The following is a 25,599-nucleotide window of genomic DNA, read 5'->3' on the forward strand; positions in this document are numbered from 1 at the left end:
GAAAAACACTGTGGCATGAAAAGTTTTAGTTTTAATCCTTCACAAAGGTTAAGGTTCACACCTGTGTTCCAGAGAAGGAAAACAGATCTGCATTAGAACTAATAGAGTAAGAAAAGATCTTCCAGTTCTGGCACTAGGGTTTTCATCTGCTCTCTGTCATAGTAATCACAGACCCAAATATCACAGGGGTGAGAGGAGCACTTTCAAAGAGTCTTCAATATTAAAGAAGATTTTGTGCAGAAAGATAATACAATTTTCACAATAATGACTGTGACTTGGTACTTTTCTGAGCTGGCATGCACATTCTTCTGACAAATGAGAACCTTCAAATGGCTTCCATTATCTAAGTTTTGCGAGCAAGCTTGCAGCCTAAGATCAGGGATCATGGACAGTGTTGCTAAAGGAAATAGACAGACAGACATACAGACTGGCAGACAGACAGACAGACAGACAGACAGACAGACAGAATACCACCTCACCATTGGCTGGGTTCTTTTTGAAGTTGTCCAGGAATTCCTCCAGCAGCTGGGACTGATGTGGAGAGGGCAGCAGAGCCTTCTGGTCCCTGGAGCACAGGTCACCATCCGACCATGAAGTGCACAGGGTTGCTTTTGTCTCCAGAGGTCGGGCGATCAGTGTGAGCCCAACACTCTTCTCAGAAAACAGGGCCTCCATCTGCTTCAAGTCAAGTTCAGACACCGATTCTCCATTTAAGGTCATGATTTCATTGCCCTTTCTCAGCCCTGAGAACAAGGAAGGGGAAACAGGAAGAGAAAAGGGAAAGAGATTACTGTGAGAAATATTTTAAGATGAAGCAAGGATCCAAACCCAAACTAACACCCCCTTGGGTCTGTATAGTATTTTCATGCCTCTCATAGCGACACCAACGTTAGTTCTTCCTGAGCTAGAAGTAAGAGGGATTATTTTAAACAGTTGACAATTTGGGGAGCTATTCTTCCAGTGCTGAGGTTAAACACCCCAGGGAATAACAGTTCCCTTATCTGTGTCTGTCTTTCAAACTCTCATACTCTCTTCCTCTCTCATCTATATGTTTGGGTATTCTCTCTTTTCAAACACATATACCACATAAATGCTGTCTTACTATATACACACAAATATGCATTTTCAAGTAAACATTTTCCTTTTTTTTGTCGGTTGTAGGACTTGAACTCTGGGCCTGGGTGCTGCCCCTAAGCAATTCAGCTCAAGGCTACTGCCCGGTCCTTTGAGCCATAGCGCCACTTGCAGTTTTCTGGTGGTTAATTAGAGATAAGAGTCTCACAGACTTATGTGTCCGGGCTGGCTTTGAACCTCCATCCTCAGATCTCAACTTCCTGAGTACCTAGGATTATAGGCATGAGCCACTGTGCCCAGCTTTTACTTTTTTTTTTTAAATTCTTACTTTCTGACAACACTATAAGAAGAAAATGTCATGCTGGGTGCTGGTGGCTCAGCCTGTAATCCTAGCTGCTCAAGAGGCTGAGATCTGAGTACAAAGAAGGGGAAAGGGGAGTGGGAGACAGGGAAAGGAGAAGTGGAGAGGGGAGGAAAGAAAATGAAAAGGGAAGAGGGGGAAAAAATGAGGAGGAAGGGGAGGGGTTAGGAGAGGGGAGAAGAGGGGAGGGAAGAGGAGGGGAAGGGAAGGGAAGGGAAGGAAACATCACTAGGTAGACTATATGGCAGAATTTGAGAGAAAGGAGACTGGGCATCACACTGACCTCCCCCATATGCCAAGCCATCCGGGAGGACATCACTTATAAATATCCGGCTGAGGTGCTGGTGCTCATCCACCTGCGCCGTGACTGCAAACCCTACAAATGAAAAGAAAAGAGAGAGCAGGTCTGAATTCACCTCACTCATTCCTCCAACCAGTGGCCAGCATTTCCTTCAATATATATTCTCACAAATGTAGTACGTCAAGAAGGTCTATTATTACACTGATTTTGAAAGCACATGTACCTAGCAGAGACTAAAGGTCAGATTGGAAAGTTGGAGAAATAATGAGCATATACCTTAGTATCCACTCAGTAGGTGTCAATCAAGGAAAAGACATGCAAAATGTGGTATGCATACACAATGGAACACCTCTCTGCCTCAAAAAGGAAGACAGATCTGGCTACAGTCACAGATCGGTCCTGAGGAGGTTGTGAATGCTAAGCTAAACAAAGTAAGTTGATTACAAAAAGACAAAACATAAAGATTCCACTCCTGTGAGGTAGCTAGGAGGAGGGGTTGAAGGAGGGAGAAGAGGAGAGTCCATGCACAAAAAGTTCAGAGCTTACAATGTGCAACATGAGGGGAGTTGAGAGGATGGCTGTAACTAGATGTGACTATACTTAGCATATAGAACAGTGCATTTAAAAATGGTTAAGATGACAATCTGTATGTATGATATAGTATGTATATATATATGTATGGTATATATTTACATATCCATAATTTGAACTTTTTTAAAGAAAGTCTTACTGAGATAAACTAAATTCAGTTCTACATAGTAAATGTTTGTGGAGACAACTGTTGAGGATGGGGAAGCCATACAGGAGGTGAAAACTGGCAGCATGGAGACAGTGCTTATTCCGACATGACAACACATTGGTGCCAGCTCCTCCTTTGATGGCATCCCCCTGACTTGAGGATCCTGTACCCCCAACTGTGCCCTAACACCAGGAGTTATATAAAGAGCGAAAGTCTGGTTTCCCAATATCTCCTAGCATCCAGCAGGACTTGGCAGATTGGGGTCATCATGAATCTTATCAAGTGTGGCCTAGTGGTAGAGTGCTTGCCCAGCATGCATGAAGCCATAGGTTTGATTCCTCAGTACCATATACACAGAAAAAGCCAAAAATGGTGCTGTGGCTCAAGTGACAGAGTGCTATACTTGAGAAAGCCCAAAGACAATACCCAGGCCCTAAGTCTAATCACCAGGACTGCAGAAAGAAAGAAAGAAAGAAAGAAAGAAAGAGAGAGAGAGAGAGAGAGAGAGAGAGAGAGAGAGAGAGAGAGAGAGAGAGAGAGGGGATTGAGGGAGAGAGGGAAGAAAGAAAGAAGGGATGGAGGGAGGGAGGGAGGGAGAAGAAAAGAAAAGAAAAGAAAAGAAAAGAAAAGAAAAGAAAACATGCATGAAGACCCGGGTTCCCATGAAGACCCCGGTTCGATTCTTCAGTACCACACACATAGAAAACACTAGAAGTGGTGCTATGTCTCAGGTGGAAGAGCTCTATCCCAAGGACAGTGCTCAGGTGCTGAGCTCAAGCCCAGGACTAGAACAACAAAAACAACAAAAAGGCAAGAACAAGTTTCAATTACTTAGAAGACAGAGAACTGAGGATCATAGTTCAAAGCCATCCTAGGCAGGAAAGTCTTTAAGACTTTTATCTCCAATTAACCACCAAAATCCCAGGAACTATGACTCAAGCAGTAGAGCACTAGCTTTGAGCACAAAAGCTGAGACAGCACCCAGGCCCCGAGTTCAAGCCCTAGGACCAGGACAAGAGGAGGAGGAGCGGGGAAGGGAGGGAGATTTATCATTAATTTTATTAATTTGAACTAATATTAAGGAAAATGGGCTAAATAAATATATTTTCCAAGATAAGCAATAACCCTTCTAAAGAGATGTTCACTAATCATCATCTAACCACTGACTTCACATGGCCAAAGGCAATAAAAGGTAGGAATAAACCTTAAGACATAAGAAAAGTCTACAGGAATTCAGAGAATAGTTTAAATGCAGACTAAGAGAATGTAATGCTAAATGTAATGATAACCCCTAATTGTTATGCTCAGGGAAAGAGAGAGGAAACAATCACACAAGACTTCTCCAAGAAAGTCAGAAATTTAGAACTAGCTCACATCTGTAATCGGAGCAACTCAGGAGACTGCGATCTAAGGACTGGGGTTCAAACCTAGCCTGGGCAAGGAAGTTTATGAGACTCTTAAAGATCTCCAATTAACCAGCAAAGAGCCAGAAGTAGAATGGAAACTCAAGTGGCAGAAGGCCAGCCTCTTATCCTTGGAGAGAAAGGAAGAGGGGGGGAAGACAGCATCCCAGGTGGGTAACAAGCACTAGGAACAAAGCCCACCCACGTGAGTCAGGAGTTAATCTGCCTAGCCCCACACAGAGTAGATGCATTGTGTTTTCACCATTACCAGCATGACTCATTTCCAATCTTTTATCTATCTATCTATCTATCTATCTATCTATCTATCTATCTATCTATCTATCTAGTCAGTCCGGAGGCTTGACCTCTGGACCTGGGCACTGTCTCTGAGCTCCTTTTGCTCAAGGTCAGCACCATACCACTTGAGCAATAGTGCCACTTCTGGCTTTTTCTGTGATTTAATTGGAGATAAGAGTCTCATAGACTTTCCTACCTGGACTGCCTTCCAACAGCAATCCTCAGATCTCAGCCTCTTAAGTAGCTAGGATGACAGGCATGAGCTACCAGCTACCAGCTTTTATTATTAAGCAGTTGTACAATGAGGTTATAATTTTATAAGTCAAGTTATCTGATGCATCTTGATCAAAGTCACTCCTTCCCTCATTCTCCCCACCCTCAAGTTATATAATTCATTTTTATATAATGTACATTGAAGACAATGACTGCATTTACTCACACTTCCTCCATTCCTGTACCTCTCTCTCCTCAGTTTTTATAATCATTTCATTACTTTGCCATTTTCCTCTTTTTTTCCTTGACAAGTCTTGGGGACTAAACTCAGGGCCTGAGCACTGTCCTTGGGCTTTCTCAAGGCCAGAGCTCTACCACTTGAGCCACAGCATCACTTCCAGCTTTTCTATGTAGGTGGTACCAAAGAATCGAACCTGGGTCTTCAGGCAAGCACTCTACTAGGCCAAACCACCAGCCCCTGCCATTTTCCTCTTAACACTGATACATATCTTTCATATGTACCATTACTACAAATAAGTAATAATGAATAATGCTTCATTGTGACAAATAAGTAATAATGAAAAAAGAAAACTCAGAAACTTTTCTAAATTCTGAAAATGTAAAGATAGAAAAAAGAATTAGACTCAAAGATATGGGGGCAGCCTGGGCCTCTAAGGACACAGTTTCTACTTACCAAAGTCAGACACATCCCCGGTCTTCGTGAGCTGCACATCGTAAACACTGAGTGGAAAGATTTCTATCTCATCATAAACCTACAAAAGGAAAGGAGCAAAAGTAGAGGATTTGATATTATTTGATATCTTAGAAAATCACGTCAGTATTTTTGTCATAATAACAGAAAGAAAGAGCCAGGTGCTGATGGCTCATGCCTTTAACCCTGGCTTTTCAGGAGTCTGAGATCTCAGGATTGCAGTTTGAAGCCATCCAGGTAGGAAAGTGCAATTAAACACCGTAAGGCCAGAAGTGGAGGTGAAAGTCAAGTGGTAGAGTACCAGTCTTGTGTGAAAAAGCTAAGGATCAGCAACCAGGTTCTAAGTTCAAGCCCTGGTATTAGCACAAAAGAAAAGAAAAAAAACCAGTTCTACAAATATATCCTTTTAGTGAAGGAGTGTTTACAAACCAGATTCCAAATTTAAAGTTTTTCCTCAAAGTAATATGTGTGTGGGGGGAGAGTGGTGAGGCGGGGTGGCTGGTGCCAGACCTGGAGCTTGAATTCAGGGCTCAAACACTGTCTCTGAACTTTTGTGCTCAAAATTAGCTCTCTACCACTTGAGTCACAGATCCACTTCCAGATTTTTGGTGGTTAATTGGAGATAAGAGTCTCATAGGCTTTCCTACATAGCTGGCTTTGAACTATGATCCTCAGATCTCAGTCTCCTGTATAGTTAAGATAACAGGCGTGAGATGCTGATGTCTGGCTCAAAATTACATCTTTCAGAGTGAAAAGTTCATGAATCTGGTTTGAAAGAGGCTGCCTGATCTACAGCAAATGCTACTTGCCTGCTCTTGCATGTACTCATAAGGCGCAGGGGTATGCCACTCGGAATTCTCATCTGCCAGTCTTCGAAGTTGAAGGCCATAATGACTGGGTTCCAACTGTCTCATCTGTAAGGAAAAGTCAGAGCTTAAATGTTCTTTCCAAATTCATCATTGCTCAGCAGGCTCACTGAAAATCAAAGTAGAAATCTCTAAAAAAATAAATAAATAAAAGAAAAGCTTCATGTAAGCTGCTGAGCTTACTATAGGAGAGTTCAAAATTAAATGTGCCAGAAAGAAAAAAGGAACAAAGAATTCTTTTTTAAGAAGGTTTTTTTCTAAATGATAGTGAGTGTCCACAAAAGATTCACTTCCAAGACATCATGGCTGACAATATCTGATTGAATGTATCTTCACATCTCAACTGCATCCTCACTTTATGTAATGGGGTAGCTAGCTGTACAGTTGTTTCCTATGACTGAAATAGAGAAATATGTAGTGTGAGCAATCTCAGGTGTTAAAGACTGTAGAATTCTTAATTCTCTGCTCCAAAAGCTTTTCAACAGGAAAAGGTGTAAGTACATGTACACACGTACACACACACACACACACACACACACACACACACACACACAAATACACACACACACACACCCCACAGGTTCTCTCTCTCATATGTTTTCATTTTGTGTGTGTGTGGGGGGGGTGGGATCATGGGGCTTACACTCTGGGTCGAGTGCTATCTCTGAGCTCTTCAGCTTAAGGCTATCACCCTACCCCAGGGCCACAGCCCCACTTCCCATTTTCTAGTGATTTATTGGAGATAAGAGTCTCAGGTCCTTTTGTACCCGGGCTGGCTTTGAACCTCTGAGATCCTCAGATCTCAGCCTTCTGAATAGCTAGGATTACAGCCGTGAGCCACCATGCCTGGCTCTCATACATTTTCAGTAGTGAGATATTTTTCTCAGCCTCCAACTGGAATTAACTAATCAGCTACATCTGACCCTTTTAGAAAAGGTATCATTTTATTAGCTCATATTGATATAGAATAACACCATGTTTTTTTTTTCTAGATCTTAAAATTTAAAAAAAAAAAAAAAGCAACAACTATCCTCCATGCTTCAAAAGGCACTTGTGTTCACCAGGGCATAAGCTGTAAACTAACTAAATGTACAGTGTACTAAAGCTTCAAGTCAAAATGCAAAAGACTGAAAGGAACGTTTTCTATTGTGTTGATGAGGCAGTTACCCAGCACTGTATGGCTTCTCCTGTTACATTTATTTCAGCATGCCTTCTTCGGAAACTTAAATACTGAAGCTCTCCCATGCCACCTGGTGGCCCACAGCTGTTGGTCTCTTTTTGCGGAGTGCATTTCCTCTCTTTCAGTGGGCTATCTTTAAAGATTTTTTAAGACTTCCATGCTTATGCTTCAGACTAGAAACACCTGCAATCCTCACTGATCAGGGCCAGCTCAGGCAGAAATGTCCATGAGATTCTTATCTCCAATTAATCAGCAAAAAGCTGGAAATGGGGATATGGCTCAAGTGGCAGAGTGTGCAGCCTTGTGTTAAGAAAGCCAAGTAAAGACCTGAGTTCAAGTCCCAGTATTGGAATGAACAGACACACACACACACACACACACACACACACACACACACACACACACGCTTTGAATAAAAGATTTGTCAGTCTCAATGAAGTGATGGAATATTATGTATTTAATCTGGAAAAACCTATTAAAGTGATTTAGGATTGCATCAAACCATTTTCCAGTTTATGCCTCTTTTATACAAAAATCATCTCTACCTCAAACAGCAGCGTGATCATTCTAAAGGTATCTCCAAATTAAGAGGAATAATGCAAACTCTTCAATCGAGGCAAGGGACCACCTAACAACTCTTTCTTCTAACGGAATGGAGGAACCCAATGCACATCAATTGATATACAAACTACCCCATGTCCCCATGTGTAGAAAGCCAGGTCTTACACACTACACCAATTTAGAAGGCAAAGAAGCACAGCAGTAACAATGGTTTCCATTCAGAAGTGCACTTCTGCCGTCAAATTCCTTACCTTGCATGCCAAAGCCAAAACATCCTCCACCCTGTGCTCCGGCTTGATTGTGACAGTAACGCCTTGATTATCCTGAAAGTGGATGTAAGTCTGGATTTCCCACCCGTTGTCCCGGGGAGGCCCCTCTACTGCCAGCCCACAGAGAGGCAGAAGTCCATCCACCTGGGTTCAGACACCAGAATAAAATGCAGACAAGTCAGATAAACAAATGAAGGAAACTCCGGAAAAGATGCCAACTTGCAGTAGTTACAGTAAGCCCTTTCCTTTTCCTCATGCACTGGCTTCTCACACATGTGGAGCTGAAGCTGAAGGAGAGGCATGAGGTCAGCTGACACCTCCCATCACACCAAGGCACCACTTACGCTAAGCACACAGAGGGATAGTTGGTGGCCAGTTTTGCTGCATGGAAATTGTGGCTCAGAGGGGAACTGGCACCTAATTTGCAAACCTTCCCCACATTCCTAATCATTCTTTTCTTTCATGTTGCTGTTTGTTATTCTTATTGTGGTGGTATCAGAGCTTGATCTCCAGGCCCTGTGCTCTCACTTGGCTTTCTTGCTTTTATCTGCCACTCTACCATGTGAGCCATGCTTCCAGTGCAGAATTTTGCTGATTAATTGGAGACAGAATTTGATAGATTTTTTCTGCCTAAGCTGTCCTCTAGCTATGATCCTTGATCTCAGCCTCCTGAGTAACTAAGATTATAGGCATGAGCCACTGGCACCTGGTGTCACAATAAATTCACATCCACAGCCTCTGACCTGTCTATGCCTCAATCCTAATCATCACTCACTCATTCCAAGCACAACTGTTATTTCTCTTACTTTACTTGTTTTTTTTTTTTTCTTGTTTTTTTCTGTTTGTTTTTTTTTTTTTTTTTTTTTTGGTCAGTCATGGGGTTTGAACTCTGGGCCTACACACTGTCCCTAAGCAATTCAGCTTAAGGCTAGTGCTCTACTACTCTGAGCATGCGCCACTTCCAGTTTTTTGGTGGTTAATTGGACATAAGAGTCTCACAGACTTTTGTGCTCAGGCTGGCTTTGAACCTCAATCCTCAAATCTCAGACTCCTGAGTAGCTAGGATTACAGGCGTGAACCACTAACACCCAGCTTTTACTTACTTTTTGTTTTTGGGTTTTTTTTTTTAACTCATTTCTAGCCCAAGGGAAAGCTTTTCTCTGTTTTTAAGCTATTTCATTATAGTCACATTCTATCAGAACGTCATCTCAAAACATACTTCCTTCAGGGATCAAAATAACTTAGTTCTCAAAATCCAGTACCCTTACGACAGATACATTGTATTTTATGCATAAGTATTCCATAGTTTATAGCAAAACAAGTTAATATTTACTAAGGAACTCAGAAATGTTTTCCTCTGGTAAAGTCTTCCCTTAACACAGCAGTAAATAAAAGACTCTGGGACTTAAAGTCAGAGCCACAGCCTTTGCCTCTGAACCAGGAAAGATTGGCCTAGAACCACACATGCCTCGTAACACCTCAGCTCTTACTATGTGAAAGAGGGCATAACTACTGTAATGACTTGAGTTTATTACTTAATGATGTAACCTTCTGTGCACAAAGAAAATCAAATATGTGGACGTGTCTTATACGCTCAGTTCTGACGCTCAACCATGGGCTCACATCTCACAGCTATTCCTGATGGGTGCTTTCATTTTAATTCCTCTACAGAACTTAAAACTCAGGAGTGGATACAATAAAGAAATTCCAAAGACCAGTTTGGGGCCATGAAGGGAAGAATTCACCTTCTGTGTCGTCCCTTTGGCACACAACACTGAAACAACACTTCTGGATCTGTCATGGGTCTGTCACTGTCAGCACATCTTTGTGGAAGGATGATTACAACCAGGATACACCCTCCCTTACCAAGGGCCTGGAGCCAAGGCGCTCAGGAGCCAGTCTGGCTCCCGTTCTCTCCAGAAGGGTCCTGTCTCACATGAACTACATACATTCCCTGGCTCATTCTTCCATATGGGCAGTGCCACCTTCAACCATGTACACAGTGCACAGACTTAAGATTTAGTTCAGGCCCTAAGTCTTGAACTATGTGTATTGAGAATCACAGACTCCACCAGAGGGCACTGTGGAGGAGGAAAAGGAAAGTGCCACTGTCTTGCCAAGCAACTTCATTCTGTGCTTTGAAAACTGAGGGTGGACAGGCAGACAACTGACATGAGAAACAAGTGCACAGGCCTGCTTTGCCTGCCCCTTCTTTCCATCTCCTGCATCTGTCCCTCATTGGCTGGCACCAAATAAAATAAACAGACAGGCATCATCATGACCCCCTAGTTAACAGGTGAGAAAAACAAAGTGTCAAAAATCCTAGAAACTGGGGCTGGGAGTTTGGCCTAGTGGTAGCGTGCCTGCCCAGCATGCACGAAGACCCGGGTTCGATTCCTCAGTAACACATACATAGAAAAAGCCAGAAATGGTCCGGTGGCTCAGGGTAGAACACTAGCCTTGAGGAAAGCCCAAGGACAGTGCTCAGGCTCTGAGCTCAAGCCCAAGACTGGCCATGGGGGAAAACCAAGATGGGTGGGGGGTGTGGGGGGGAGGGTAATGGGTACCAAGACATGTAAAAGGGTATCAATGTATGTGAATTAATGCACCTTCTATCTGGCAAATATCATGTAACCCTCTTACTAATTACAATTAAAAAAAAATGTGAAAAAAAAATCCTAGAAACTTTCACAAGTTCACACAAGTAAGCCCGGGCATGAGCCATTATGATGGGTGAACCCATGAGCCAGGTTCACCGCCATTATTATACACCGCAGAAATATCAGTCAGGCAGTTACTCCCCCCAAAACAAACAACACCTGATGGTCTCCACACTTTCCCATTATTCTGGCACATATGCCATATTCTAAACTAGTGGGAGAAACAGGCTCTGCTTAAGGGAAATAGACTTCTATGCCTATTTCACTGTCCTCTGTCTCACTTGCCTCCCAGCTGCAAACCTGGAAACCCTGGATGTGCTTCAACCCTATTTCTAATGCCACCCTTACCTCTAACCCAGCACACACATCCTGTTCAGTTAGATGAATCCACCTTCCTATAACGATGATACAGTGTGTGTACAAGCTCACATAACAGTTGTCGTTCCCTCATCCTAGGACTGACAACAGAGGCTTTATCTTCCTCACCCAGTTTCCTTCAGCCCCTTTACATAGGCATTACGCCTGGATCTCACCTAGGCCATGGGTTCCACATTGAATAGAACCAAAGGTTCAGGAAAGAAAGACAGGACAATTTACATCTGATTTGTTTTCACAGAGTCAGGATCTTACTTTAGCCAAGTTTCAAGAAGAAAAATGAACAGATTATTAAAGGGGACATATTTTGGAGAAAAGTAAAAATGTACATGGTGAGATAAAATAAAGGATAAGAGAAATATTCCTATTGCATTCAGTTAGGCATGGCTTATTCCTAAACTGCTTTGAAGAACCATTTCCTGTGTCTACATTGTTGACTTAAGATCTGGTGAATGACAGAAGATGCCTATAAAAGCCAGAGCCAAGAGACTAAACAATGAAAAAATTAATTGGGATTTTTGCTGTTCAAATCCTCCCCTCAAACACGCACATATATACCACATATGCATGCAAGACAGGAAAAGCGAAATCTACTTATTATAAAGAAGCATCAAGAATAGGGAATCAGGTAAGGCACAGTGGTTTGTACCTGCAACCCCAGAATTCCTGTAATCCGAAAAAAGTTAAGAAGATCATAGCTTGTGATCAGCCCAGGGAAAAAGCTGAAGGATCTGTCTAAAAAGCAAACGAAAAGCAAAAGGACTGGAAGTGTGGCTCAAATACCATTTACTGAGTTCAACTCCTAGTATCAAATAAAGAATGATAATGTTGTGTAATAATACATGTTTATTTAATGAAATAGAATCAGAAAAAATCTACTTATTGCTTAGGGGTTTTTTTTATTGCTTTCTATAAGCCTTATCTCTTTGGAGAGAAAGTTAGATTTTATCCAGAAAGGTCAATACTATCCAAATTAAAAACACTCAGGCTTTGTCCTCTGTAGTCCAGGTAGAAAATTCCCCTACTTTTTTCTCCAACAGGGAGCAGAGAATCTTGAAAATAAACACACACAAAATGGCCCATATGAAAATTCTTTCTTCAGTGATCCCATTACAAAGGCTCTATGTTAAACTTCTCTTTTTCACCACTCCATGGCTCCAGTACTCCATGGCTGTCAAGATCATTGTACACTTCCCACTATAATTCCCACCTACCTGCCCTTGCCAAGAGAAAAAAAGTTTCCAATTGCCTGTTCAAGATTTCCAGTTTCTGGAGAATACAAAGGGTGGTAGCAAAAATCTAATCTCAAAAAAAATGTAGGTTGAATCCCAACCTTGCCCAGTAAGAAAAGTAAAAGCATTTGAAAGACTTTGAAGTGGCCTGAGATGGTGACATCGCACTTGACATTGCACCTCCATAAGAATCATTCCCTGGTCCAGCACCTTAGGGTCCACTAGGGGCTGCTGCCAGACCATCTTGCAGTCCAGCTCTTGCTGGCTCTCCAGGAAGCAGGAGCATAAATGTCCTGCAGCCACAGCCCCGACACACTAACTGGTGAACATCTGCTGATCACATAAGCTCTCCTTGTAGAGCGACTTCTACAGAAGCATTTATTATTATTATTATTATTATTATTACATTAATGGCCCTGACATCACATGTCAAATTACTTCTGCTCAGAATGCTGCACAGAGAGAAAATGGAAACCCTGTGTGTTTCTCACAGCAGATGCTTTTGGATCCAATGGCTTGTAATTACTACTTGGCTCCTGGAAGGAAATCCAGGCACAATATCACAATCTGGCTGTCACAAATGGGCACACGCCACCACAGTTGCTGATGGAGGAGGCCTATTAGCAAGTGAGATGAGGAGAAGACACAAAAGGAGTTAATCTGCTCTTGGTTTGCTTCTCAGTCAAATGTCAGAGAAGAGAGTGTTTACTTCCTCCTTGGGCTAAAGCTCAAACATTAGTTGATATTAAAGAAGACAAAGACCTGGCTAGCCAGCTGCGTGTAGTGCATGTATTCATACATGTACTCTGTGTGTGTGTGTGTGTGTGTGTGTGTGTGTGTGTACATGAACCATGGAGAGATCCAGACTATCATTCTATTCTTAGCAGACATGTTAGGGTCAAGAATTAGTTGTTTCATTCATATTTTCCATGTGAGGAACCAACATTAAGTTTTTTTCAGCTTGGAACTAATAACTAACACAATACTTCATTCAGTCACTGCCACAGAAAATCAGACACTTGAGCCAGCCAGTTTTCCTGGAGCAAGGGCCAAGGCTAGGGGCAGCCTGAGGGTCTATGGATGTATTCTGGGACACACCCATCCCAGATTAGTGTGTGTGAGTTGGGGGGGGTGTTGTCAAAATCTCCATAACAAATACCTCCTGCCAAACACTGTCAGAGATTCATTATTACTCACAAAGGAGGAGGAGGAGGAGGAAGAGGAGGAGGAGAAGGAGGAGGAGGAGGAGGTGGTGGTGGTGGTTGCTAAAAGCCTTCATTTGTGGCCAGCCAAGGTATCCTTCAAAGAAGGCTCAAATAGACTGGCTCTATTCCATCCTCAACAGATTTTGAATTAAGAGTGACTCACTGCTGTACTGTTACACCATGCACCAATTAGAGTGGAATATTTAAAAACACACACGGCTCCTCCCTCACAACCGCCTCTCTGTGTGGCTTCAATGGACCTAATGTACTTACTGTGTAAAAATAGATGGTTTGGGTGAGTTATACAGACTCTCCAAGAGTGTTCACCAGAAGGAAATGAATGAAATGTAATATTAATTACTCAACCAGCTATAGGCAGAATTTTAAGTACCTAAGATATGAAGCCAAATTATCTCCCTCCTTGTTGCTACCTGCATTTCAATGTGACCCTTGTTAGATATCTGAGCATTGTGGCAGAAGGATCGACAAAAACAAACTAAAAAGATAGATAAAAACAAACCAAAACAATATCTTCCCCTCCCTGTATCAGCTTACAATGTTACTTAGGATAAGCAGTGATAGTGTTTAGATACACGTGTTTATAGAAACTAATGAACTGAAAGAGTTCTCTCACCCTGTTGTAGCTTTGGTTCAATTTCTCCATTCTTCTACAGAATGATGTGTCAAGTGGATCTCAATATAAATAAACACCAAACTTAATTTTCCCCACCAATGACTATTTTAGTAAAAATCCATTGTCAAAGTCCACCAAGAGGTGGAAATGCTTTGATGATGTCATTTAACTTTTGAAGTAAGAATCATACATTGTTTTATAATGCTGTATGAGTTATAACCCTAAAATGCTGGGTTTTTATTACAGGTCAAGCCATTTCTTCTGACCCATGAAAAGACTGTATATGAGAAACAACAAAGGAAGGAGTGACAATGATCAAGATGCATTGTTTTCATAAGCTGACTTCTAGAACTGAAGCCTTTTTGTACAACTACTTAATAACAATAACAACAAATAACCAGAGCAACATGCACTGAAAAAGAAAAAAAAAAAAGACTACATCTAAGATAAACAATTTTTTTTGCCAGTTCTGGGGCTTGAACTCAGGGCCTAAGCACAATCCTTGGGCTTTCCTCAAGGCTAGAGCTCTACCACTTGAGCCACAGCACTACTTCTGGCTTTTTTCAGTGTATGTGGTACTGAGGAATTGAACCCAGGTTGTTGTGTATGCTAGGCAAGCACTCTACCACTAGGCCAAACTCCCAGCCCCTAAGATAAACAATTCTTAACAAACTTATTAAGCAGTATCCTTGACAGTATGCTACACATTGAGAATGTATACATAACCGCCATATCTACATAACCTATACAAGGAGGCAAGTTCCTAGAGAATGATTTGATGCAGATTTGAACAGGCTCTGCCAGTACAGAAATAAAGGGGAAAAGAAAGAAAATTTCACTATCATGAGAAGTCTGCCATCTTGATGGTATGATTTATAGAAAGCAAAGTTTGTACTTGGCTTGTCTCCTCATGGTTGGTCAAACTGAGCAAAAGGGGAGCACAAAACACGACCATCTTCGTGGCACAAGCCACTGCACCATATACCATGCCCGTGGCAGTGCTGATGCCCGGGGATAGGAGGTGAGGTGATAGGAAACATAGTCTAGAATTTTCTATCCCATTCTGCATCTTCTGGAGGAGGAAGGAGGTTTCTAGCTGAGCTGCCACCATGGAGTAGGTCAAATGACAGCACCCTGAGCAGCCTGGACCGGCCGCACCTCCAGGTTGTGTATGGTTGTCTTCTTTGAGGATTTTTAGCACTGCCAGAAAGTTCCTTTCTTTTTCCCTCCCTGGTTCTGGATCTGTTTTCAGAATTAAACACCCCACTTTTCTTGTTTTTTCAAATTACACTCCCATTTTTGTTGAATTGTTCCCATCATTTATTAAAGAATGCTACAAAAAAGAGATTCTATAGATGAACTTTTTCCAAGCTTGTTATAATCAGTTTTGTAATTTCAATAAGTAACTCAAAGGCTTGTGAGGAGTAAAACTTTAGACAAAAACAATTTGGTGGGGGAGGAATTAGAAAAACGGATCCGTAGCACGGAAATCTGCCTTGGGGAGTAAAGGGGTGGCAAAGCCACCAAGAGGAGACATAAGCACCATCCAGACAGGCTCCACCCGACTTGTAGAGGTCATTCTGACATCATCCTGAGGACCCTTCAGGTCAGAAGCAATCCTGGAGACTAGCAAGGGGCACAAGGCGACCCCATGGGGGAAAGCCCAAGACCAAGGTTTCTGATGGACTTAGCATGGGTACAAACACCTTGAGAGTCATGAGGGGAAAATGCAAGCTGGAATTCACTAAACTTCAGATGAGGGTCAGGTACTGCTGGGGCAGAGGGAAGAATAACATATAGTATATAAAAATTGTACAATAACTTGATGCTTCTCATCTTAGGATGGTATTGTTGCAAAAATAATGAGCCCTCAGAGGTCACTGCTTGGCTTATCTAATAAGATCATTTTAATCTAAATTTATCTTCAGTGAATTCATGTACTGATTCTTAACCAGCATTCCCTACCGAACAACATTTGTGTCATATGCAGAGGTCAAACAAGATGGCTGCTACCATCCTCACTTACCTCACAGGAGTTGGTAGAGCTCTGAGGTAGCTGAGCTCCAGAAAATCCATGGTTGCCACTTGAATCAAATATCTGACAAAGGAAGGGAAAAATAAGATTCATGACATGGTTCTGCAAAGTTCATTGAGCATCTACCTCTTTTGGTATTTAAAAACGGGAATTCTGCAACCTTTTATCATTTTTACTAGTAGCTTCACACAATTAAAATTTAACTTTAAAGAAAAAGTTGCTTTCTCAACTTCCATAGAATTACATATTTTATTCTACTTTTTATATCATATCAGCCTCATCTTCTTGATGAAGCTTTTAACCAAGTACACATTTCTGAAGTTGCAGAACAATTAAAATTTAACTTTAAAGAAAAAGTTGCTTTCTCAACTTCCATAGAATTACATATTTTATTCTACTTTTTATATCACATCAGCCTCATCTTCTTGATGAAGCTTTTAACCAAGTACACATTTCTGAAGTTGTAGAACAGAGTTCAGAATTGGCAAAGCCACCCAACTTAGCTTAAAATTTTATATATACATATATATATATGCATAGGATAAATCTTGAAAGAAAACATAGCTACATGGTAAAAGTGGTTGTGTCTAGAGGGGAAAGCTAGGAATCATTTCTTTTACTTTTTCAAATTTTATCTTATTAGTTCTGCAGAACTAGTATCATTTAAACATTTAGGAATGTTTAATTACTAACTCAGCTCTACTCAGTTATATGAATATCAACACTGGATTTGGTTTCTAATGTTCTTAAAACAAGAACTGTTCAGCCAAATGGTCTTTGTTTATAAAGAAATCTTTTGTTGAGAACAGTTAGCACATGTGTTGGGATAAAGACAGTGTTAAGCTCATATGTAATTAGCTAAATGTTATATCTAAAAAATGACCAAGTTATCAAGTTATTTATCATGTTATTATCATTTAATTGCATAGTATTATCTTGACTAAAATCAGAATTTATCTTAACAATATTAATTAAACATCAGAGAAATTCAATCCAGAAAGCAGAGGCTCAGCATTTGCCAATGGCTGACAGTCAAAGACAATCTATAATAGGACTGTTTCCATTTATAACCAATAAATGTGTATACTTTTCAACTAAAATATAAGTAGAACTATAGTTTTCAAATGTGATGTTATTTGTGTACATGTATATTAAAAAATAAACAGAGGCCACATAAAAGAAGTTCTGTTATGCTTTGCTGTCTTTCTATCAACCAACTTCCAACTGCATGTTTTTCAGGATTTGAAACAAGTCAAAGTTCACATGAGCTCTTTCAGTCATCTAAGTCATAAAAATACTATACACAATTTAAAAGCTATAAAACATGAGGAAATAAAATTCTATTAACATGACCCTTTCTCTCAGATAAGACTAAAGCAATCAGAATAATAGTGATTCACTAAAAACAAAAACTTTGTCAGAATTAATTGCAATCATGTTTCCTATCCACTTATATATGATTATCATGTAACTCATCTTTTCACCAGTCTTTGAAAAAGCCATATATGAACCAGCAGTATAGAATTCACTAACATCTGCTATATCATGGACATTGTGAAACATTTTAGAGCTATGTATCTGATACATTCTGGAAATAATTTAATGTACATGGACCACATGTTAACAATAAATCTTCAGGCCATTTGTTTTTCTTGATAAGGTATTTAAAAAACTATCTCTTCTTTGTGGAGAGATAAGTATCAGCAACTGTATCATTTTAGGTCTTTGACTCAGGCAAGGAAGAGTCAAAGCCTGACCCAAGGATCCTGGCGGAAAGGTAGGTGACAGACACTCCATTGTCTGTCTTATCATCTATAACATAAAGTAAGTGATAAGGTCAAGTGTAGGACTAAAAGAAGGTATGTGACAACTTACCCAAGCGTCTGTCTTATCTTCCACTAAGGGAAGTGACTTAACTTTCCCCAGTTTCTGTTTTCCCATCTATAAGATAGGCTGAAAAAATGCCTACTCTACACTGTAAGGTTTGAGCCAGCAATGAATGAAGCACGGCTTCACATTCATTTAATACATTAAAGTTTCCACATTTAACCTATAATCTATAGGCAAATACAGCTACTAAAGGCAATGAAAATTATAGATTATTTTTTTCTGGTACCAGGCTTGCTTGAACTCAGAGCTTCACGCTTCTCCTCAGCTTTCTTGTTTGATGGCTGCTGCTCTACCACTCCAGCCCAGCATTTTGCTGGTTAAATGGAGATCAGACTTTCAAGGACTTTGCTTTATGACCTGGCTTCATATCACCATCTTCAGATCTCAAGATTATAGGTATGAACCATCAGCACTCAGCTGACAATGCTTAATTCTTATGTTCCTAAGTGCAAAGTGTGCCTGCCTCTTTGGGCCTACCAAAGCAACATTGTACAATCTGAGTCAAAAGTTGTACCAAGGGGCCGGAAGCATTGCCTAGTGGTAGCATGCTCACCAAACATGCACGAAGCCCTGGCTTCAATTCCCCAGGACCACATATGCAGAAAAAGCCAGAAGTGGCACTGTGGTTCAAGTGGCAGAGTGCTAGCCTTGAGCAAAAAGTGTCCAAGAACAGTGTCCAGGCCTTGAGTTCAAGTCCCAGGACTGACAAAAAAAAAAGTTGTACCAAAAGTTGTGGGGTCAAAAATCTGTGCTAAGACTAGAAGCTTGGAACCAACACTTATTTCACCCTTATGAAAAACATAATTGAACATCTGTGGTCGATGGTCACCTGACATCAGGGTTTTAGAAATGCCTCTCCACTCTGCTGTTCTCTGCCTGGAACTCACCTGAGTTACAGAAGCCCTCTTCTCCTTTCCTCTTCTTGCCAACGTGTCCAGTCCTTTCAGTGAAGAAAATATGCCCTTCTTACTCCTCCCTTGCTGGGTCAGTGAGAGAGTTCTTTTCCGAAAAGCAGAGCCATCTCTAGAACATACCTAATTTAAACACAGTTTAAAAAGAAATTACAAAGTATATTCAAGTCTCTCTATGGGTAACCAGAAATGCTAATAGTTGTCTAACAGGAGTAAGCACTGCTTGCTATCCATGCATTCTGACCAGTGACAAAGACTCCTGCAGTCTTGACATACTAGAAGTCCAAGCGGCACATAGAAGCCTATAATATAGTTAGTATGAGCCAAGTCACAACATTCAACAAAGAGTCAGCAAAGCGACCCACATGCCTCTGGGTGTTAGTTCAATACAAAATCCAGGAATGATATCAGTAAAAACAACAACAACAACAACAACAAAACAGGCTCTCTGGAAAAGAGAGCCTGTATATGTGTGCGTGTGTGTGTGTGTGTGTGTGTGTGTGTGTGTGCACATGCTTATACTGAGTATGTATGGGTGCATGCTTCACTGAGACTTGTGCTCAGGGCCTAGGCACTGTCCCTTAGCTTTTTTCACTCAAAGCTGGAACTTTACTACTTGAACCATTGCTCCACTTCTGAATTTTGCTGGTTAATTAGAATAAAAGTCTCTGGGATAGCTTCAAACCATGATCATCAGAGCTCAGCCTCTTGAGGAGCTAGGATTACATGTATGAGCCAGTGATATCTGTCATAGCTTTTCATTCCGCCCCCCCCCCACAAGTTCCAGGGCTTGAACTCAGGGCCCGAGCATTGTCCTTAGGCTTTATCAAGGATAGAGCTCTACCACTTGAGCCATAGCACCATTTCTGGCTTTTTCTATGTATGTGGTACTGAGAAATCAAACCTGGGTGGGTCTTCGTGCATGCTAGGCAAGCACTCTACCAGTAGACCAAACTCCAGCAATCTTTTCTTTCTTTACCCCACAGTTGCTGTTCCAAAAAGATCCCATTTTCTCCAGGGAGGAGCAGGGGCAGGCAGGAGAGCCAGTGCAGACAGGAACATGTACTGAACTACAAACTGGCAGCCGGATGGCTACAACAGGCAGTGAAGACACCAGAGACTCCGTGTTCCGCTCCCTTCTGTCCCCAGTCCCGGCCTCAGGATGATGGTTATCAGTCACTGGGCCCCGTTTCTGCACAGCTAGTGGCAACAATGGACACATTCTCCTGGAATGCCTAATTCGACCTTCCCCAAGAACTTACCAGAGCATGGAATGAGGAAACAGATAGGACACCCAGCCTGCCGAGGGCCAGCTTGGATGGACGGCTGGCAGCAGCAAGGAGACTCTTGGGGTTCGGTAGCTCCCCACCTTGTAAGCTGGCCAGATAGCAACGCATCCTGAACAGATCCATGTGAAACTTTTCCAGATTCTGTTCCCACTGCTGGATCTAAAACAGCAAACCCAGATGTGACTTAGAAAAAAGGTACATGTCTGTGTGGGGTACAGTAAATGCAATGCCTTCCACGAACACCAGGAAGAAACTAGAACTACACGCTTTCTATCAGCCTTCTCTGCTCACCAGTACACCTTAAGCCTGTACAACAAAATGCAGGAGTCTGACTATGTTATACTTCATACAACATCTAGAAATTGAAGATAGTGCTCAAAACACTGGAGCAGGCCGAAGCACTATGATCTTTAGAGATGTCAGCCATGCTGACTTATATAACAAGATGCAAACTGAAATTGTTCATTTTTTTTCTTTCAGGTACTGTTTCATCTCCCTTCACACTTACAGCCTCTCATCCCAAGCTGGATTAACTGCACACCCAGGTCATTCTGGGCAAGTCAAAACAATAAGAAGCATGTATGGCTTGCTTTCTAAAAATACACAGACTCATGGATTGGATAATATATTGAAGCTTATCTTGATCATTTCTACCCCGTGTGAAACTGTTTATCTGGAATCTTGAGGTTCTGTTAAGAGTAGCTACATGGAATGGAAAAAAGATGAACAAGTTTACCTAAAGGTAAAGATGCCCATGCCATCCACAGTGGGTTAGAAACATAAGAAATAAGATCCAGATCTATCCAGATCACCAAAATTCAGAGAAAGAAACAGGCTACCACTTTATACTTTTACTGAATTCTGCACTTCATAAACTCTGTGTGTGTGTGTGTGTGTGTGTGTGTGTGTGTGTGTGTGTGTCCAGGCATGCATAAACACACACTTTTATGCCCAAGGATAGTGCTCTACCATCTGAGCCACGACTTCCCTTCCTGCTTTTTGGTGGTTGATATGATTATGTCAAGACAGTTCCATCCTCAACAACTCACCATTTTGTCAGATTAATTTCAAATCTCTCCACTCAGAATGCAGGGGAATTTATGGGATAAACTAGGTTTAGACATTTACAGCTGCTAGAGGAAAAGGTCCAGGGAGACTCCAATACCCCAAGAGAGATCTTACGGAGATCAAGTAGTTTGCTACTATATGAGATTACATTTCAAAAGAACTATTACCTCAAGTAAAGCTGAGCACTAGTGGCTTATGCCTGTAATCCTAGCTACTCAGGAGGCTGATATCTGATTCAAAGCCAGCCCAGACAGAAAAGTCTGTGAGACTCTGGTCTCTAATTAACCACCAAACAGCCAGAAGTATAGCATGACTCAAGTGGTAGAGCACTGTCACTGAGCAAAAAGAGCTATGGAACAATGCCAAAGCCCTGAGTTCAATCCCCAGAAATGGCACATATGTGCATGTACATGTGCATACACACAAAGAGAACTATTATCTCAATATTGTACATTGAAGAAATGACTTTTAATTATAATGGTATGGAAAATGTAATGGAGAAGTGACCTTTTATTCCAACAATGGGTTTATCCTAATTTTATTTTTTTTCTACTTGGTTGGTCAAATGTTATTCTGAAGATATTTTTGGATGATACCAAACATTTAAATGGATAGACTGAGAAAATCAAATTTACCTCCCTAATGTGGTGAGCCTTGTTTAATCAGTTGGAAAACACCTGCTTTTTCTGGATTGTGAGCCTGCAAACCTTCAGCCTAGAAATACATCGTCAGCTTCTGTTGGAGCTCCAACTTGCTAACCTGTTTGAAGATTCTGAGTTTTTTTCACACCTTCATAATTGCGATTTATGACACAGATTCACACATAGACACATGAACACACAGACATGCACACATCCTATTAGTTTTGTATGTGGAGACCCTTAAACTAATACAACCTTTATTTTTTTAATCTCTGAGGCAGGAGAAGCTACCATTAGCCACACAGGCCTTCCATATTTACAAATAGTATTTATCCTGTGTTAAGGATCACTGCTCTTTATAGAATCAGTCACAGTGCTTAGGTGAAGATTTGGGTTAGATAAGAGACTATAAAGTATTTGACTCCCTTCCCACATAGTTACTGAAGCTGTGAGAGGAATGTGTGAGATCCCCAAAGAATATGAGTTGCTCAGCTTGATCTGACGAGAAATATATTGGTTATAACTCTGAATGGGATTGATCTGAAGGAAAACAAAAAAAATGTAATAAACCCTAGATGTGTGTTCCAACCTTTCTTTAGTCTACTTTAGCAAACTCTGTATCACTAAAGGATTCTTTCATGAAGATAGGTTTTAAAGTTTGGAAAATACGGAGTGGGGCAGGTTATTTTTGCTTGTTTCTGTTTTTTAGCTAATTCCACCAACGAGGCCAAATGCTACAATTAACTGAGTAAATGGTAGGAACCATTTTTCTGAGAGTGATGGGTACAATAGGAATGTGCTTGTCATCTTTAAAAATTTCAATTAATCCATTCAACTCATTTGTTACTTTTATTATTAGCCTTCATCTCTCCCCTCTCACTTTTCTACAACTGTAACCTCTCTGAGCTCATTAACTAAATAGAATAACAAAGAAGAAACGTTTGCATTGAACTTTCAGTAAGCTTGGGAGTTTTCCCTGTCATTTTGCTGGTGGTACTGTTTCCTCTCACAATGGGAATCTCGGTACTGTGGGTTTCTCTTGCTCAGATCGTTTGCCATGTTTTGTGTCTGGATGCTGGAAGAAATGAAAACTCCCCCTTCAAAGCTGAGTTAATAATTCCACATCCTGATATTTATCTTTAAAAATAAATGTCTAGGACAGGCACTGGTAGCTCATGCCTGCAATTCTAGCCATTCAGGAGGCTCAAAACCAAAAGCCACAAGAGCAGAGGTGGGGCCTGGTAGAGCTGGGGAAGAAGGGAGCAAGGAATAGATAGTTCAGATGTAAGGAGAAAGAAGTTTGGGGAGAGATAGGCAAGCACACACCCCACACAAGGAACATTCTTTGTTCAGGAAATACCCAGAGCAGAGTGGAGGGGGAGGGCTGGCTAGGGGGTCTTGCAGCAGGCATGGCACTTCAGAGTATAGGCCAAGGTGGAGAGAAGTTCTAGGGAACTTAAGCTTGGAAGCAGTGGGAAGCCACTGAAGGATTCAAAGCACTCTGTGGAGGAGACACCCAAGGAAAAGCAACACCCAAGGCTGCTATAGCAGGACAGGAAGAATATGGTCCCATCACGACCTCCACTTGTCTAAAACATCCATCTGCACGGTTCTTCTGGGACTCTGCAAGCTCAGGAGCTGGCCCTTGCCTGGAGGCCTGTTTATATCCCATCCACTTGTTGAATTGGTGTTCAGGCTTTCTTCCCACACGAGGTCTTCCATGACTAGCCGTGAGGTTAAAAAACAAAACAAAACAAAAAACTCCCCTTTCCTCCTTCAGGACATGGAAACTTCACTTGTTTTGAATTCATTATATTACAGTGAAGCTAAGGGCTCCACTGTCCATAAGCACACTTAGGTGGGTACACTCTGAAGGCAGAGACTAGACTACCAGGCACTGCACAGGTGCCAGGAACGTTTGCTGAACTCAACCACACCTTGTTCTCTTGTCCCCAAATGCCTCTGCCTTCTCTTTTCTACCTATTCAGTAAAGTCAGCATCTAGCACCTCGCTAAGACTGGTCTGTCCCTGCAAATCACTCTCTCCACAGTTGTGCTCTCTTGTGTCTTCCCGCCCCCGCCTCCTCTGCCCCCATCTGTACACCATGCCAGAGTTCTCTGTGCTCGCCTCAATACAGCTTCCCATGGGACATTCAACCTAGCCCCTACCACCACTTCACCGACAAACCAAGCACTAGTGGCTCATGTCTGTAATCTCGGCTACTCACAAAACTGTGATCTAAGGATTACAGGTCAAAGCCAGGAGGTAGATCAATCTGAGAGACTCTTATCTACAATTATTCAGCAAAAAGCTAGAAGTAGAAGTATGGTCCAAGTGGTAGAACACCAGCTGTGAGCGAAAATGCTAAGCAAAAACATAAGGACCTGAATTCAAGTCCCAATATGGACAAAAAAAAAATCCCACAGTTTGCAAACCCTGAAGGTTATGAGCAGACCCTTTTCTCCTCTACTGCAGCACCCCTGGCCTGTCCCTCCATCCCCAGCAGGAAGCTGCCCTGCCCCCCAAAAAGGGCCCTTAATGAGACAGGCTGGGGGAGCCATCTGGGAGGACTCCAAGACTGCCTAGGGGTGATGAGGTTTTTGGCCTTATTTACTTGTTTGAAATAATAAACGGAAAGGAAAATAAAGCACTAACTGGCCTTAATTTACAGCACTTCCTCCCTCAGAACTTCAAAGGCACTTGCCATGTGGCCAAGAGGCCTGGTCTGGACCACATCGGATACGCTCAGAGCAAAGTTGCATCACCCAGCGCCATGAAATAACAGAGGCCTAAGGAAAGGGTGAGGAGAGTTATTTTAAGCAAAGCATGTGACCCATGACAATATGAAACACAGCCGTTATGAGGATGGTGCCTTCTTATTAGGAAAGGGCCCTGACCGTGATTTTTTTCTACCCACGAACTTCAAAGAAAACCTATTTCAGAGACTTTATCTTGCATAATGCAATCTACACTGCATTCTGCAATTATGAGCACAAATTAAAACTGGATCAGAGGCTGCCCGGGTTTTCAAGGACAGAGTGGAGAATTTCATATGGTAAATGGACAAGAGTCCTGCTCTTCCATAAGTTTACAACCCAGCTGAGAGGAGACAACAGGGATGGAATTGGTGGGGGCCATGACCTAAACTGTTCTTGCCTGCACAAGCCTGGCGTTTGTAGCATCCCATTCTGCTTTCTAGACAAAGACCTTTTAAAAGCAACCCTAGTGAGTGCAACACTTCTCAGGCTTCATATCTGCAAGTGAGGAACTCTTTTTTTGTCATTAGTGGGACTTGAACTCTGGGGGCCTAGGTGCTGTCCCTGAGCTCTTCAGCTCAAGCCTTCCACCCTTCCCCTGGATCTGGGCATTGTCCCTAAGCTCTTCAGCTCAAGGATATCGCCCTACCCCTTGAGCCATAGCACCACTGCCGGTTGTCTTGTGATTAACCAGAGATAAGAGTCTCATGGACATTTTAATGCCAAGGCTGACTTTGAACCACGAACTTCAGATCTCAGCATCCTGAGTAGCTAGAATTATAGGCATGAGCCACTGCACTCAGATAAGTCTAGCATAATTTAAGGGGCACATAAAAGACAGTCCTCTCATTGTTGCCCAATTTTCCTTGTCACTTCTTGAACTTAAATATTTGACTAAGTACAAGGACCTGAAAGCTCTTAATTGGA

The 25,599-nt window shown here is 41.8% G+C and overlaps 1 protein-coding gene across 1 annotated transcript in view; it reads right to left on the reverse strand.

Moving 5' to 3' along the window:
• Positions 1-25,599, reverse strand: part of Tiam2 (TIAM Rac1 associated GEF 2) — an 84,975-nt gene that overhangs the window by 46,268 nt on the left and 13,108 nt on the right. The window contains exons 5-12 of the mRNA XM_090337924.1: positions 20,181-20,366; positions 18,895-19,041; positions 16,109-16,180; positions 7,959-8,120; positions 5,910-6,014; positions 5,083-5,161; positions 1,719-1,811; positions 480-743 (exon numbers count right to left, since the gene is read on the reverse strand). Of these exons, the coding sequence (XP_090194050.1) occupies positions 480-743; positions 1,719-1,811; positions 5,083-5,161; positions 5,910-6,014; positions 7,959-8,120; positions 16,109-16,180; positions 18,895-19,041; positions 20,181-20,366 (1,108 nt within the window). The remainder of the gene's footprint in view (positions 1-479; positions 744-1,718; positions 1,812-5,082; positions 5,162-5,909; positions 6,015-7,958; positions 8,121-16,108; positions 16,181-18,894; positions 19,042-20,180; positions 20,367-25,599) is intronic.

The sequence above is a fragment of the Megascapheus bottae genome, chromosome 8 (assembly GCF_031878675.1).
Source record: "Megascapheus bottae isolate mThoBot1 chromosome 8, mThoBot2.hap1, whole genome shotgun sequence".
Classification (NCBI taxonomy): domain Eukaryota; kingdom Metazoa; phylum Chordata; class Mammalia; order Rodentia; family Geomyidae; genus Megascapheus; species Megascapheus bottae.